This window comes from Ochotona princeps, chromosome 31, assembly GCF_030435755.1.
Source record: "Ochotona princeps isolate mOchPri1 chromosome 31, mOchPri1.hap1, whole genome shotgun sequence".
In the NCBI taxonomy this organism is placed as follows: Eukaryota; Metazoa; Chordata; class Mammalia; order Lagomorpha; family Ochotonidae; genus Ochotona; species Ochotona princeps.
This window is the reverse complement of record NC_080862.1, coordinates 4,292,438-4,305,441: the sequence shown is the minus strand read 5'-3', so window position 1 is coordinate 4,305,441 and position 13,004 is coordinate 4,292,438. Positions and strand designations below refer to the sequence as shown.

General features: G+C 42.8%; 1 protein-coding gene across 3 annotated transcripts in view; it reads right to left on the bottom strand.

The window, feature by feature from the left end:
- Positions 1-13,004, bottom strand: part of VPS13A (vacuolar protein sorting 13 homolog A) — a 118,142-nt gene that overhangs the window by 43,866 nt on the left and 61,272 nt on the right. For all 3 annotated transcript variants that reach the window (XM_004591780.3, XM_004591783.2, XM_004591784.2), the window contains exons 39-47: positions 12,212-12,444; positions 10,382-10,474; positions 9,357-9,713; positions 6,670-6,771; positions 6,157-6,315; positions 5,744-5,999; positions 3,616-3,776; positions 1,709-1,812; positions 419-701 (exon numbers count right to left, since the gene is read on the bottom strand). In XM_004591780.3, the coding sequence (XP_004591837.2) occupies positions 419-701; positions 1,709-1,812; positions 3,616-3,776; positions 5,744-5,999; positions 6,157-6,315; positions 6,670-6,771; positions 9,357-9,713; positions 10,382-10,474; positions 12,212-12,444 (1,748 nt within the window). The remainder of the gene's footprint in view (positions 1-418; positions 702-1,708; positions 1,813-3,615; positions 3,777-5,743; positions 6,000-6,156; positions 6,316-6,669; positions 6,772-9,356; positions 9,714-10,381; positions 10,475-12,211; positions 12,445-13,004) is intronic.

The window sequence follows — 13,004 nt, the reverse complement described above, 5'->3', positions numbered from 1 at the left end:
TTAGGCAGGAGCCAGTCGACCCGGGCCTATCTCGGGAGTGGCAGGGCTCCGGGCCTGAGCCATCACACCAGGTGCGTCGGCAGGAAGCCGGGCCTGGAGGTGAGCTCCGAGGGCTCCACACAGCACGGTGTGCCGGCATCTGAGACAGAGTCACCCCGGGCCGAAGGTCAGCGCCAAGTTTTCTAATGGCACATCACATTTCTGCCCTTAGTGATCCCAATTTTTGGCCAAAGCAACAGCAAATGTTTTGTGTGAAGTTGTTTTTTATCCAGTATATTAACATTCTTTTCCATTTGAACAATTTCTATACTGTTTTTCATACTGGTGTTATAAGTTTTGTTTGACTTACATTTTATTGTTCATAGTTTTGAATAACTAAAGCTAAAAAAATTAATAGAAAGACAACATTCAGGAATACCTCCACGTAGTAAGCAATTTTGTAGGGCAGAAGATTTCGCAGTAGGATAGGCGGCCACAGATGCAAAACGTAGGGCAGGTCCCAGCCGTCCTCAGAATACACCGAGAGAGACGTCAAGTTATCTTTTTCGGGGACAACATTAATAATAAATAGTTTCTTAGAAGGATTTACAGATTTACACTTCTTCTTCAGAAGACCACCATCGTTTTTTATAATTTCCTCAAAGTCAATTCCTTCACACTTTCGATAGTCCGCATCTTCTGGCTTCAGAAAAAGCAATGATCTGCGTAGAAGATTGCACCACACATGTTATAATGCTTTAAAAGAACACGCAGTGATGTGAGTACAGCTTGGTAACAATCGAATCATCTCCTTCCATTACACTGTTATAATGTTTAAATACATTCATACACTTTTCACAGACAGGTTAGATACACACGTTGATATTTATACATATTATCTTACCTTTTCTGAAACCAATCAAGCTATTTTGTGAGAGCAGAGAATTTTTAACAAACTTACGATTTTTGTGTGTGTGCCCCCTTTTTCTTTTTCTTTCTTTTTATAAAATTTGAACAATCTGAAAGGCAGGGTTACAGAGAGAAATGGGAGGGAGAGAGAGAGATCTCTGCTCCATCATTCACTCCCCAAGGGCAGCCAGGCAAGGACCAGGCCGGCGCAGCAGCCAGCAGCTGCTTCTGCGTCTCCGGCACGGGGAGCAGGGTGCCTCTTCCACTGCTCTCCCAGGTGCCTTGGGACCTGGGGCCTGGGTCAGAGCAGAGCGTCTCAAACAATTGGCACCCATACGGGTTGCTGCCACTGGACACAAGGCAAGCCCAAGGCTTAACGATTTTTTTTTAAAACATCAAAGTTGTGCCCAAGAATAAATTTAAAAATTTTACGCAAATGTTAGAAGTATCCGAATAGACATTTCTCAAAAAGAAATAGGTCAATAAATGCATGACAAAATTGTTCAGTATTTGTAGCCATAAGGGAAGTACAAATACTACAATGACGTGATTCTCTTCAAATATGGTTATATCCTAAGCACATAATAATTATATTTATCAATATAACAACAAATAATTTACATAACACAAATTAAGAACATTAAAAATTTTTTAAAGTAAGAGTAACTAAAAGGTCCTGAATCCTGCATAAAATACACGTGCTATTGACAAGGCAAATTTGGTCAAAGTTTTATAAGTTAAGCACAGGAAAATATAGAGATTCAGAAACTAAAAATTCTATGAGCTATCTCAGAGTGCACAATAAAAGAAAAAAACGTACCGGTAAGATGCTAATGGTATGTTGAATTCATCTTCAGGTGAAGCAGTTCCTAATAATTTATCTCCTTCATAAACAGAGAGCGGCACTGAAAAATGATTTCTAATCTGCGAAAGAAAAATATCATTAGTCCAAGGACTTAAAAACATTATTTTTTAAAATGTCCATGGCGAGTGGGCCTGCTGCGGTAGCCTAGCGGCTAAAGTCCTCTCTTTGCATGTGCTGGGATCCCATAAGTGTGCTGGTTCGTGTCCCAGCTGCCCTACTTCCCATCCAGCTCCCTGCCTGTGGCCTGGGAAAGTTTTGGGACCCTGAACAAGAGGCTCCTGGCTCCTGATTGGTTCAGCTCTGGCCATCACGGCCACATGGGGGCAGGAACCAGCAGACAAAAATCTTTCTCGCTGTAAATCTGCCTTTCCAATAAAAATAAATCTTTAAGAAAAAAAAAAAGTCCATGTAATTGGGCCCAGCATGAGAGCTTAGTGGCCAAAGCCTCGCCTTGCATGCGTCAGGATCCCATGTGGGCACCGGTTCATATGCCACTGCTCCACTTCCCATCCAGCTCTCTGCTCTGTGGCCTGGGGAAGCAGGTGGGAGATGGCCCAAGACCTTAGGATCCTACGCCCCCATGGGGACCCAGGGGAGGCTCCTGGCTCCAAATCGGCTTGAACCCAGCCGCTGTGGCCAAATGGGGCATGGACCAGCACAAGGAGGCTCTTTCTCTCCGACCCTCCTCTCCGTAAATCTGACTTTTAAAAAATTTAATTAAAAAAAAGTCCACATAACTATTCTGACAAGGGAAAATATTCATGTTAGTCATACAAACTATGAAAGCAAACATATAATTATTTATCCTATGAAATATAAGCACAGCTTGCAAGTTTCACAGAAAGGAATCCCAAAGGGGTCAGCTTCCCACAGAAGCTGCTGCCCGGCACGCTAACCTCCCGAACAAGCCCAGTTCGCGTCCTCATTGCTGCACTTCTGCTCCAGCTCCCTGTTCAGGTAACTGGCAACACAGCAACAACCACCAAAGGGCGGGGGATGGCCGCAGTGCCGGGGCCCTACACCCCCGGGAGCTCTGGATCAAACTCTGCGCCCTGCTTTCAGGTTAGATTTGCTGGCTAGACTAGATTCAGGCAGTGGAGCAGCACATGAAAACTTCCTCTCTCCAGCACCTGCCTTCTCCATCATTCGCTTTCATCCTGTAACTCTGCTTTTAAAACAAGCAAATCTTAAAAAAAAAAAATGCAAAAGAATCCCCAAAACAGAACTTTAAACGTTGTAGACAAAAGTAACGTATCGTCCCCTTGACTCTGGCTGAGGACCTAACAAGCTCAGACATATTTTTTCTTTAGACAATAAAACAGTGGAAAAAAATTCTAGGAAAAAAATACCTACCTGTCAAGAGACACAAAATAAGATACAAGCTGGATAATGTTTATAATAATTATAATAAATCTAACAAAAGGTTTATAGCTTAACAAGTAAATTTAAAAAAATTTTAAGATTTTTGTTTGAAAGGAAGATTTATAAAGAGGAGTTGAGAAAGCAGAAATAACAGTTCATAAGCAAACCATCACTATATAGAAAGTCAGCTGAGTTTTAACAGGTGTCCAGGTATCTCATTATCACAGCTGGACAGCCAATCACTGGGCAGCAGACAGCTTTCAATATAGAGGGTTCATCATAAATTCTCCCAAAAAAGTCACAGTTTTTGTTAATTAAAAATAAATGATATATAAATATCACAGATATCTAAAATAAAACACTGTTTTCTTGTAAAATACTATTAAACCACGAGGCGTGCTGCACAGGCGCCCCCTCTCCATGTCTCAGGGCTCTGCTGCCCGTGTTCTGCTCTGTCGGCACAGATGTACACCAAGGACACCCAGCCAGTCCTCTCATACCTGCACTGGGGAGCGAACCGTAACCTTCTTACTTCCTTCCACTGCATCGATCTGACAGACAATAGATCTTTCCACTCCAGACTCTCTGTGTCTCACAGTATACAGACGTCGTCCCACCTTTGTTAACGGAATCTTATCAGCAGTGGAATGGTTAACAGGTGCTAAATTGAATACACGTATTGGAAAGTTTTTACTATAATTCACTGTATACTAATTTAAAGCACATATTAAGTATAGGGAATATCAAATTCTTGTCTTAAAAGTTACAAATCACAGTTATTAATGTCTTGGCTATAATGCCTACATGGGGATATCTTAAGAAGCTGCCATAGATTTCCACAACAGTTGCCTAAAATGTTCAAAGCTTTTCACCAAAAAAAACAATTTTACTTGAAAAGCAAAATCTTTTCCAGGAGTTTAACCATAGGCAACAACAGCAAAACCTTTAAAAGTATCGAGTTCGGTCCAACACCGTAGCATAGTGCACTAAGCTATGGTTTATGGTGCCAGCACACCATACTGGGTGCCAGTCTCAGTACCCCAGAAGCTCTATGACTGCCACTCCTGCTTTCGACCCAGTCCCTGCCAGCCGGCTTGGGGAAGCAGCAGGGAATGGCCCCAGCGCCTGCGGCCCTGCCACCAGGACCCTGGGCTCAGTCTGGTGCTAATCTGGGCTGCTGTGGACTTTCAGGGAGTGAACCACCAGGCAGAAGATCCCTCTGGTTACTCTGCCTTTGAAACAACTATGTAGGTCTTAAAAAAAACTGAGTGGATGGGCCCAGCGGCGTGGCCTAGCGGCTAAAGTCCTTGCCTTGAACGCGCCCCGGGATCCCATATGGCCGCCGGTTCTAATCCCGGCAGCTCCACTTCCCATCCAGCTCCCTGCTTGTGGCCTGGGAAAGCAGTCAAGGACGGCCCAAAGCTTTGGGACCCTGCACCCATGTGGGAGACCCGGAAGAGGTTCCGGGTTCCCGGCTTCGGATCGGCGCAGCACCGGCCGTTGTGGCTCACTTGGGGAGTGAATCATCGGATGGAAGATCTTCCTCTCTGTCTCTCCTCTCTGTATACCCGGCTTTCTAATAATAATAAATCTTTAAAAAAAAAAACCTGGATGACAAAATACTACAAAGCGTTAAAACACTGAGATTTGTTGTTACAATAGCCAGAGCTAATTCCTGGAGAGAAACACTGGCAAGTATCTGACAGATGTTCAGTTTCCAATTTTTCCAATAAGCTGTGTCACTTTTTAATTATCTCTTGGATTTGGCTAAAGAGAATGTTTCCTATGTTTCCCTAACACATACACATAGTATTGGGGGTGAAAATGCTTATTTGCAAAACTTCATCCATTCTTTTCACAGGTCAAAATGCTACTGGAAAACCAGAGGCCAAATGGCTAACAGTTAAGTCCAAGAACCCCAGTAACACCTTTAATGCATTATTTCATAACTAGAAGAAAGTGTTAACAAAGTTACTAGGTTTCCCTATCAGTCCCATTTTTAACCTTTCAAATGCCACCCTCATCCATGAACTCCTGAAGCATCAGGTGACGCGGATGAGGCTTGCGAGTGTCACAATGACAAGATAATTGAAGAATTTACTTTCATCTTTCATAAAAATAAAACCTGTGGAAGACAAAAATTTCTACTTCAATTAGAACTTAAAAAATCACTTATAAATTCCAAAAGAATTACAAATGTGTTATTTTCATTAATTCAAAATTTAAAATCAGTCAGATACAGAAGTGGTAGGTGAGTACCAAGCTGTGGCAGTGGCATCTTGGCACAGAGGATTCAGCCATCCAGCTCCCTGCCACGCGCCTGTGAAGGCAGCCCTGGCCCTGCCACCCAATGGCAAGACCTAACGCAGTTCTTGACTTGAGCCTGGTCCAACCTCCCCTGGACCGGGTCCCAGGCTCCTGGCTTGGGCCTGGCCCCGTACTTCGTGGCCACTGGGAAGGGAACCAGCAAGTGGTCCCTTATCACTCTCCCTCTCTCTGCCGCCTCCTCTCTGCATAAATCTGCCTTTCAAATACTCAATCTTTTCTAAGTCTGTGCAATAGTGTAAATGAGTGAAATGCGGTGAGATGCAACTCAGTCAAAGCCCTGGAAGATGCGACTTCACTTACTTAGAAGAATGAAGAAGAGTTTGCTGCTCAGGCTGGTCATCGCACTGAAGTGATCGTTGTCCTTCCTGAGCACATAATCCATACTCAAGCTCTCCTCACTTTTCAGTACATACGACTTTGCCAGAGGAACACTGAGCACACTGAAAGAATCGCTCGGCGAAACAGAGACAGGCAGGCCGAGGGAATTGACGACGATGAACGGTGCGAGATCCCGGACGAAGACAGGTGCGGGCCCAGTGGCAGCTTCTGTGAACGCCTAGAAGGGAGAGTCACCAGAAATAACGCCAACATGGGAAACTAAACCTAAGGCAGAGTGCTAACAGACAAGAATAAACAAAACACCTTCTTATCCAACAAAAGGATTAACTCAGGCTAGTAGCTCAAGATTCATAATTTCTACTCTCTTTTCTTACCTTGACTAAATTATTTAACATGATAAGGCCACATTTGGACAATGTGATATTTAACTGGTCTCTGGAATAGAAACTGATCACAGTTTTATATTCTGGCACTTTGTAATTTTCTTCTTCCACATCCGACTCGACAATAGCCTTTTTGGCTTTCTTTTTCATCTAAAACAATAAATTATAACATTATTTTTAAAAGCTGCTGCTAGAATACTGCAACTCATTATGCCACGTAAAAACATTGGTAACATCAGGGACAGCGATACGCGATTTTTTTCTGCTGCCTTACTGAAATTACTGACATTTCAGCCAAGTGAACTCAAATAAGATAGAGACAGCACTAGAAGAAACACAGCAATACGGCAGGCACAAATTAGAAGAAAAAATAAGTTGCTAGCATTATAAGCATATGTGGTTAATCCTACACCATTTTCTTAACTTTTTTTCAAATTTAAAATTTTAAAGACATTTAAAATTTAAAATAAACAACTATGCACTTACATGCATATTTACACATACCTTGATTCCAAGATTCCATGGTCTAAAATCCTCAGTCTGATCAATTTCTAAAGGTTCAAGCAAAGGCTCCCATACACCAAACATTTCATTATAATAATGTACCTACAGAGAGAATGTTTTATTTTTTAAATGAAGCATCCCCGCATTTCTAGAATGATCTACATTGTTTCCTGCCAGTAAGCCATTTGGCCTTTCCACTTGCACACGAGAGGCGGTCTGTATCCTCCACGCCAGCTTGCACAAACACCCCCTCAGCACTTCCTTCACCTACAGACAACGGCCCACGTTCCCATGCCCAGCAGACACCAGACAAGCAAGCAGGCTGTGTCACTGTTCATCAGCACCGGGTTACTGAGATGCTGTACCACTAGGAACACACTGCTTGAAGGCGAGTACCATACATTTATAAGGTTAGGATTAAAGGAAAGATACATGTTTAGAAAAATGCCTTATAAAAACTTGAGGGGCCGAAGTTGTGGCGTGGAAAGTAAAGCCACAACTTGTGGTGTTGGCATTCCTTACGTGCGACAGCTCAAGTCCCAGCTGCTCCGCTTCTCATCCAAGTCCCTGCTAACACTTGGAAATATTGGAAAACAGCCCGAGGGCGTCTGCTCCCACACCACACGGGCAGCACTCATGAAGCCAGCCCCTGACTGCAGTCACGAAAGCCATTTGGGAAGTGAACCAGCGGATGGAGATCGGTCCCTCTCTACCCTTTACTCTGTAACTTTGCCTTTCGAATAAATAAATAAATCTTCAAATAATTTGAAAGGCCTTCACGGATGTTCACTAGAGATAAAAATTCTGCATTCCCTAAAAGTGTAAATTACAGTCCTCTAAATATGTATTACAATTAGATTACCTGTAATATCCAGAAATTTAGATTATTAACATTTTATGTGGCTATGTTTTCATTCAAGGACTGTTCATCATCTTTGTCTATACTCCCTCTGACTATGGTCTTGTGCTTTAGGAAAAAAGTCATTACAGGATGCGCGACGGTCTGCCACTATGTGCCCTGCCAATGCCATGGTCACTTGCCCTAGCACAGTGCTGAGCTGACACTGCTGCGGACGAACGACACTCCGGTAATACGTGGGGCATGGAGGGCGGAGGGGCACCCCATGCCCACAGAACCACAGCACAAAAAAAAATTGGAAAAATGTCACTGCAAAAATTAAAAGAAAGAAGAAAGAGCAGAGAGGAAGTAAAGGGGAGGAAAAAAATTCTTAAAACTGTATATAAACGTATTTGAAATTTGTTTCCTTTTTATAAATAAAAAAATTAAAATAACTTCAAGCTCTAAAAATAAGAATTTTAAACCTAACCAACAATTGCCTATTGCCATGTTATCTTTAAGTTCATATAATCAGTTATAAATTTGATGTGGCTATGTTCTCTAGAATAAAAATAATATACACATAAAAGCAACTATTCAAGTATAAACTTTAAGGTTCTAAGTTTTTTCTTTTTGAAAACAACTGTTTCTGTCAGTCAATGTGATTTGTAGACAATTTCAAGAAAATCATCTCGTTCCCCCTCCCCCCTCCTCCAGCTATCTCTTATCTTCCGTTTCTTTAGTCTTCATTTTGAGGTAACATTTTAAAAACTATTTCTTCACAGGTTTAGCACTCCATTAGGTAAACATACCAATACATGTTAAGAAAAAAATAATAAAGAACATACACCAAGCAAACACAAAAGCAGACACTGACTGTTCCTAGGGAACACAAAGGCTGTGCACATACTCCAACGCCGGGACGTCCCTCCCGCCTACACTGTGCACACACTCCAGCGCCGGGACGCCACTCCCTGCACTGTGCACACACTCCAACGCCGGGACGTCACTCCCTACACTGTGCACACACTCCAGCGCCGGGACATCACTCCCGCCTACACTGTGCACACACTCCAACGCCGGGACGTCACTCCCGCCTACACTGTGCACACACTCCAACGCCGGGACGTCACTCCCGCCTACACTGTGCACACACTCCAACGCCGGGACGTCCCTCCCTACACTGTGCACACACTCCAGCGCCGGGACGTCCCTCCCTACACTGTGCACACACTCCAGCGCTGGGACGTCCCTCCCGCCTACACTGTGCACACACTCCAACGCCGGGACGTCACTCCCGCCTACACTGTGCACACACTCCAATGCCGGGATGTCACCCCTGCCTACACTGTGCACACACTCCAACGCCGGGACGTCACTCCCTACACTGTGCACACACTCCAACGCCGGGATGTCACCCCTGCCTACATATCTCATTGCTGCACTTTGTGCGTCATGACCACGGACTAGGGAAATATCAGGGACAGTCTACCGATCTTTTAGGAACTGGCTGATTTCATTAAGCATAATGGTTTCTAATTGTATTCATTTGGTTGCAAAAGGTAAGATTTTCTTTTTAATAGCTTAGTATTCCATAGTGTAAACTACCACATTTTCTTTATCCAGTCATAAATAGCTTTATAAGCTTTCTTCTAAGTCCATAGTGTAAACTACCACATTTTCTTTATCCAGTCATAAATAGCTTTATAAGCTTTCTTCTAAGTCTTTATAAGCTTTCTTCTAAGTCTGTGAATACTTACATTAAGCTTAACAAGTATTTATAAATATTCTTATTTCCGGTACAGTATTATTTGTGCTAAGAAACTGTAAAGACGCTCTATCTGCTTACTTCCAGTTCAATGTGACAGTGGAGATTTATCAGCGTGCTCCAGTTCTTGCCTTCCCCTGTAAACCGGGACTTGGCCAACAGCATGGGCACCGTTCTCTGCCCGACCCCAGCCTCGAGGACTATAAACACGGAGTCCACGTTCACTTTTATCATCTCTCCTTTGGGCGCCAACTCAGCTGCGGGAGCCTTTTTTTCAGTTTCATTTGATTCTTCCAGAAACCACATTTTTAAGTTCTTTATCTCCTTCTTCTCCCACAAATGTGCCGTAGAAGCAGCAGCTTCTTTTGGAATGGTTTCCTTAGTTGTGTAAAGTGCTGAAGTTATAGTAATTATGGTGTTTATGATAACTGGTGAAACCTAAGTGAAAGAAAAGTTAAACCAATAAAAAGATCTACACATGCTACCACCAGAAACCATTAAATGGAAGAGTAGTTATGAGGAATAACCAATTATAGTCACAAACGTAAGATACAATGCATTACATACAAAAACCTTTAATCACCATAACTAATTTCAACATATTAAAATATTTCCACCAATCCTATAAACATTAAAATTAGAAGAATTATTTCAGCTATACATAAAAATGTTAAATGACAACATGATGCTAGTCAAATGCCAATATCCAGTACAGGAGAACACTGGCGGTGTACAGCGCATTCAGCAATACCACCCGCTCCGGGAAAGCATCAAGGCCGTGGGCCCTGAGCCCATGTACGAGACCTGGGAAAAGCGCCAGGCTCCTGGCTTTGGACCAACCTGGCCCTGACCACTGTGGCCATTTGGACAGTGAACCAGTGGTTGGAAGATTCTCTCCCTTTCTCTTCTCTGCAAATTTGCCTTTCAGACAAAAATAAACAAACAAATGTCACTCAGGTATTTTTAAATTCATTGTGTCAATAACACCTTAAAAAGCAAAAGTTCATTTATTTCGCTTATTAAGTCTGAATATATACTAACTGCTTTTCCGGGCTTGCTGGATGCTCTTACGTGTACTAGGATCTGACGACTGCATTGCACCTTACCTTTAACGTCAGGGATTTCACGGACACGTCAATCACCTGCGGAGTTGACCCTGTCTGAGTAGCCTGATAGAACAAGTCACAGGGCTGCAATACCTAGGAGAGAACAATTCATACCACTAAATTAATGTTTACACACAGAAACATTTCCAACTTGAGAATTTTCCTAGTAATGAATATGCAAATTATTGAACATAAATATTAACACGTGTTATTTATTACCACAATTAGTTAATTATACTACTTGTAACAAATAGAAAAGATTAGCAATACTAGTAGTAATTTTTTAAACAGAGGGGGACAACTTGTAAAGGGCACTCAAAAATGTTTGCAAAAAAAAAACCCAGAATAAAAAGACAAGTTTAATTTGATGCAAAAAATTTGAAAGCGTGTTCACCTAGAGTCTCAGAGAGACTTGAGACTATTGTCCCAATCTTCCTCTGGCAAAACTAGCCCGCTCAGACATGGGACCACCCTGGAGCAAGACAGTGAGCTCAAACTCCACTGCTGAAGTATCCTTCACTAAGGCGAGGCGAAACAAGGAGAGGCAAAGCAAGACATTAGCAAATCAAACAAAGAATTCTTTCTAGGAAAAAAACTGACCAAATTGTAGTTCTGACTGTGGTTACTTGAACAGAATTACCTTTAAAAAAAAAATGAAATGTTTAATAGATTAACAATTGCCAGAGTGGGCCCAGGGCAGTAGCCTAGTGGCTACTTGCCTTGCTTGCACCAGGATCTCCTATGGGCACCAGCTGGTGTCCTGGTTGCTCCACTTCCCATCCAGCTCCCTACTTGTGGCCTGAGATAACAGCAATGATGGCCCAAAGTCTTGGGACCCTGCACCCGCGTGGGAGACCTGAAAGAAGCTCCTGGCTCTTGGAAGCAACAGCCTACAAAACAATAAGCAAGGCCTTGATTTTTTCTCTTGTCTCAATGACCAGCAATTAGCCTTGTAATTAGGTGAGCAGCATTTCCTACGTTCTAAGCAAATACATGCAACACCTTAAAAAGTTGGTGGGAAAATTAATAAGCATATTTTGATGCATGAAATCCATGTGTAACTTTTTAAAAATACTCTGGTTTCCACAGACATTTTGAAGATCTCTCACATGCATAATTTCAAATTTTTTCCACCAAAATAAACTTATTCTTTAATCTCACTTTCTACAACCTTTCAAAGTTGCCCCCATTGTAACAAAAACCAAAATTTACATTTCTGTTATACCCTTATGGAATATAGTTTGGAAATTTGCAAGATATCGGAAAACAGATCTACGGTCTGAGCCAGCACCCGTGCCTGAGCCTTCGCCCATGGCAATGAGAGCAGCAGAGCCACTCGGGCCTCCACGTGGAGTTCACCTGCTTAGTGAGATCCGGAGTGGCACTACGCACACACGTTCCCTGAATTGGGCACAAAGTGTCATCTGCATGGGCGAAATTGGTATCTTGAGATTTATTTTCACAACCCTCAAGGAACAGTTTTTGTACTTGTTAAATTCCTTACTTACTTAGTAGACTGCTAAAGTTGCAGTTATAATGTGAACTAAAAGTATGTCACTGCAAAAATTCAATTAAAAAAGGAAGGCAGGAGAAGGGCGGGTGACAATGGAGGAAAGGAGGGTTGGGTGGGAAATCACAGTATGCTCTTTAGACACATGAAATGTAAAAAATGAATGCAAAATTAAAATGAATTTCAAATACAAAGCGTTAAAAATCATTCTGTAAGTGTAAAGAAAAGTATTGAACAGAGGAAGATGGGGAATCCTCTGGATGGCTGTTTCCGGAAGCGGTCTACACTGAACGCCTGACGACGCACACATGGCTACTCACAGTGGTGACCTTGCCCTTCCTCTTGGCGGGCAGGAACGGGCACGCCTGCACTTGGAGGTCTTTAACGGCAGCAGTCACTGTGCTGCTCTCCACGTCTCCTTTGCAGCAGACCTCACACTGCGTCGTAATGACTAAAGAAGGAGCATCGTGTCTGGTCATGTCAGCTACAAACACAATCTCAGGATTCTTAATGATAATATTAACTTCATATTTCTCTGGTTGCTGTGCAGGTACTAAAATACAAACAAATTGGTCTTTTTAGAATCTGGAAGTATTTTGTATATGTGAATAAATTGTGAGAAAGATACTTTACTTTAAGCAACTATATCCCAAAGGAATTTACCACAATTCTCTTAATAAAAAGATCTGAAGCAGGAGCCAGCTTTGTGGCACAGTGGATTAAGCTGCACATACAATGTCAACATCTCATAAGGTGCCAGTTCAAGATCGGGCTGCGCCATTTCCGATCCAGCTGCCTGTTAAGACGTCTGCAAAGGCAGAGGAAGATGGCCCGCGTGGCTGGGCCCCTCCCATGCAGGCAGGAGACCCTGCTCAAGTTCCTGCCTCCTGGCTTCGGCCCGGGCCAGCCCAGACACCGCTATCATTCAGGGAGTAAATCAGCAAATGGAAGAGCCACCTCTATGTCCACCTCTACTCTGACCTCACCTCACTGTCTGCCTCCACCCTCTACCTGCGACCCTCCACCCATCCCACCCTTCCAGTAACTCTTTCAAATAAACAGATTTTGAACATAAAAGGCAAAGCAGGAGCTAGTATTGTGGCACAGTGTGCT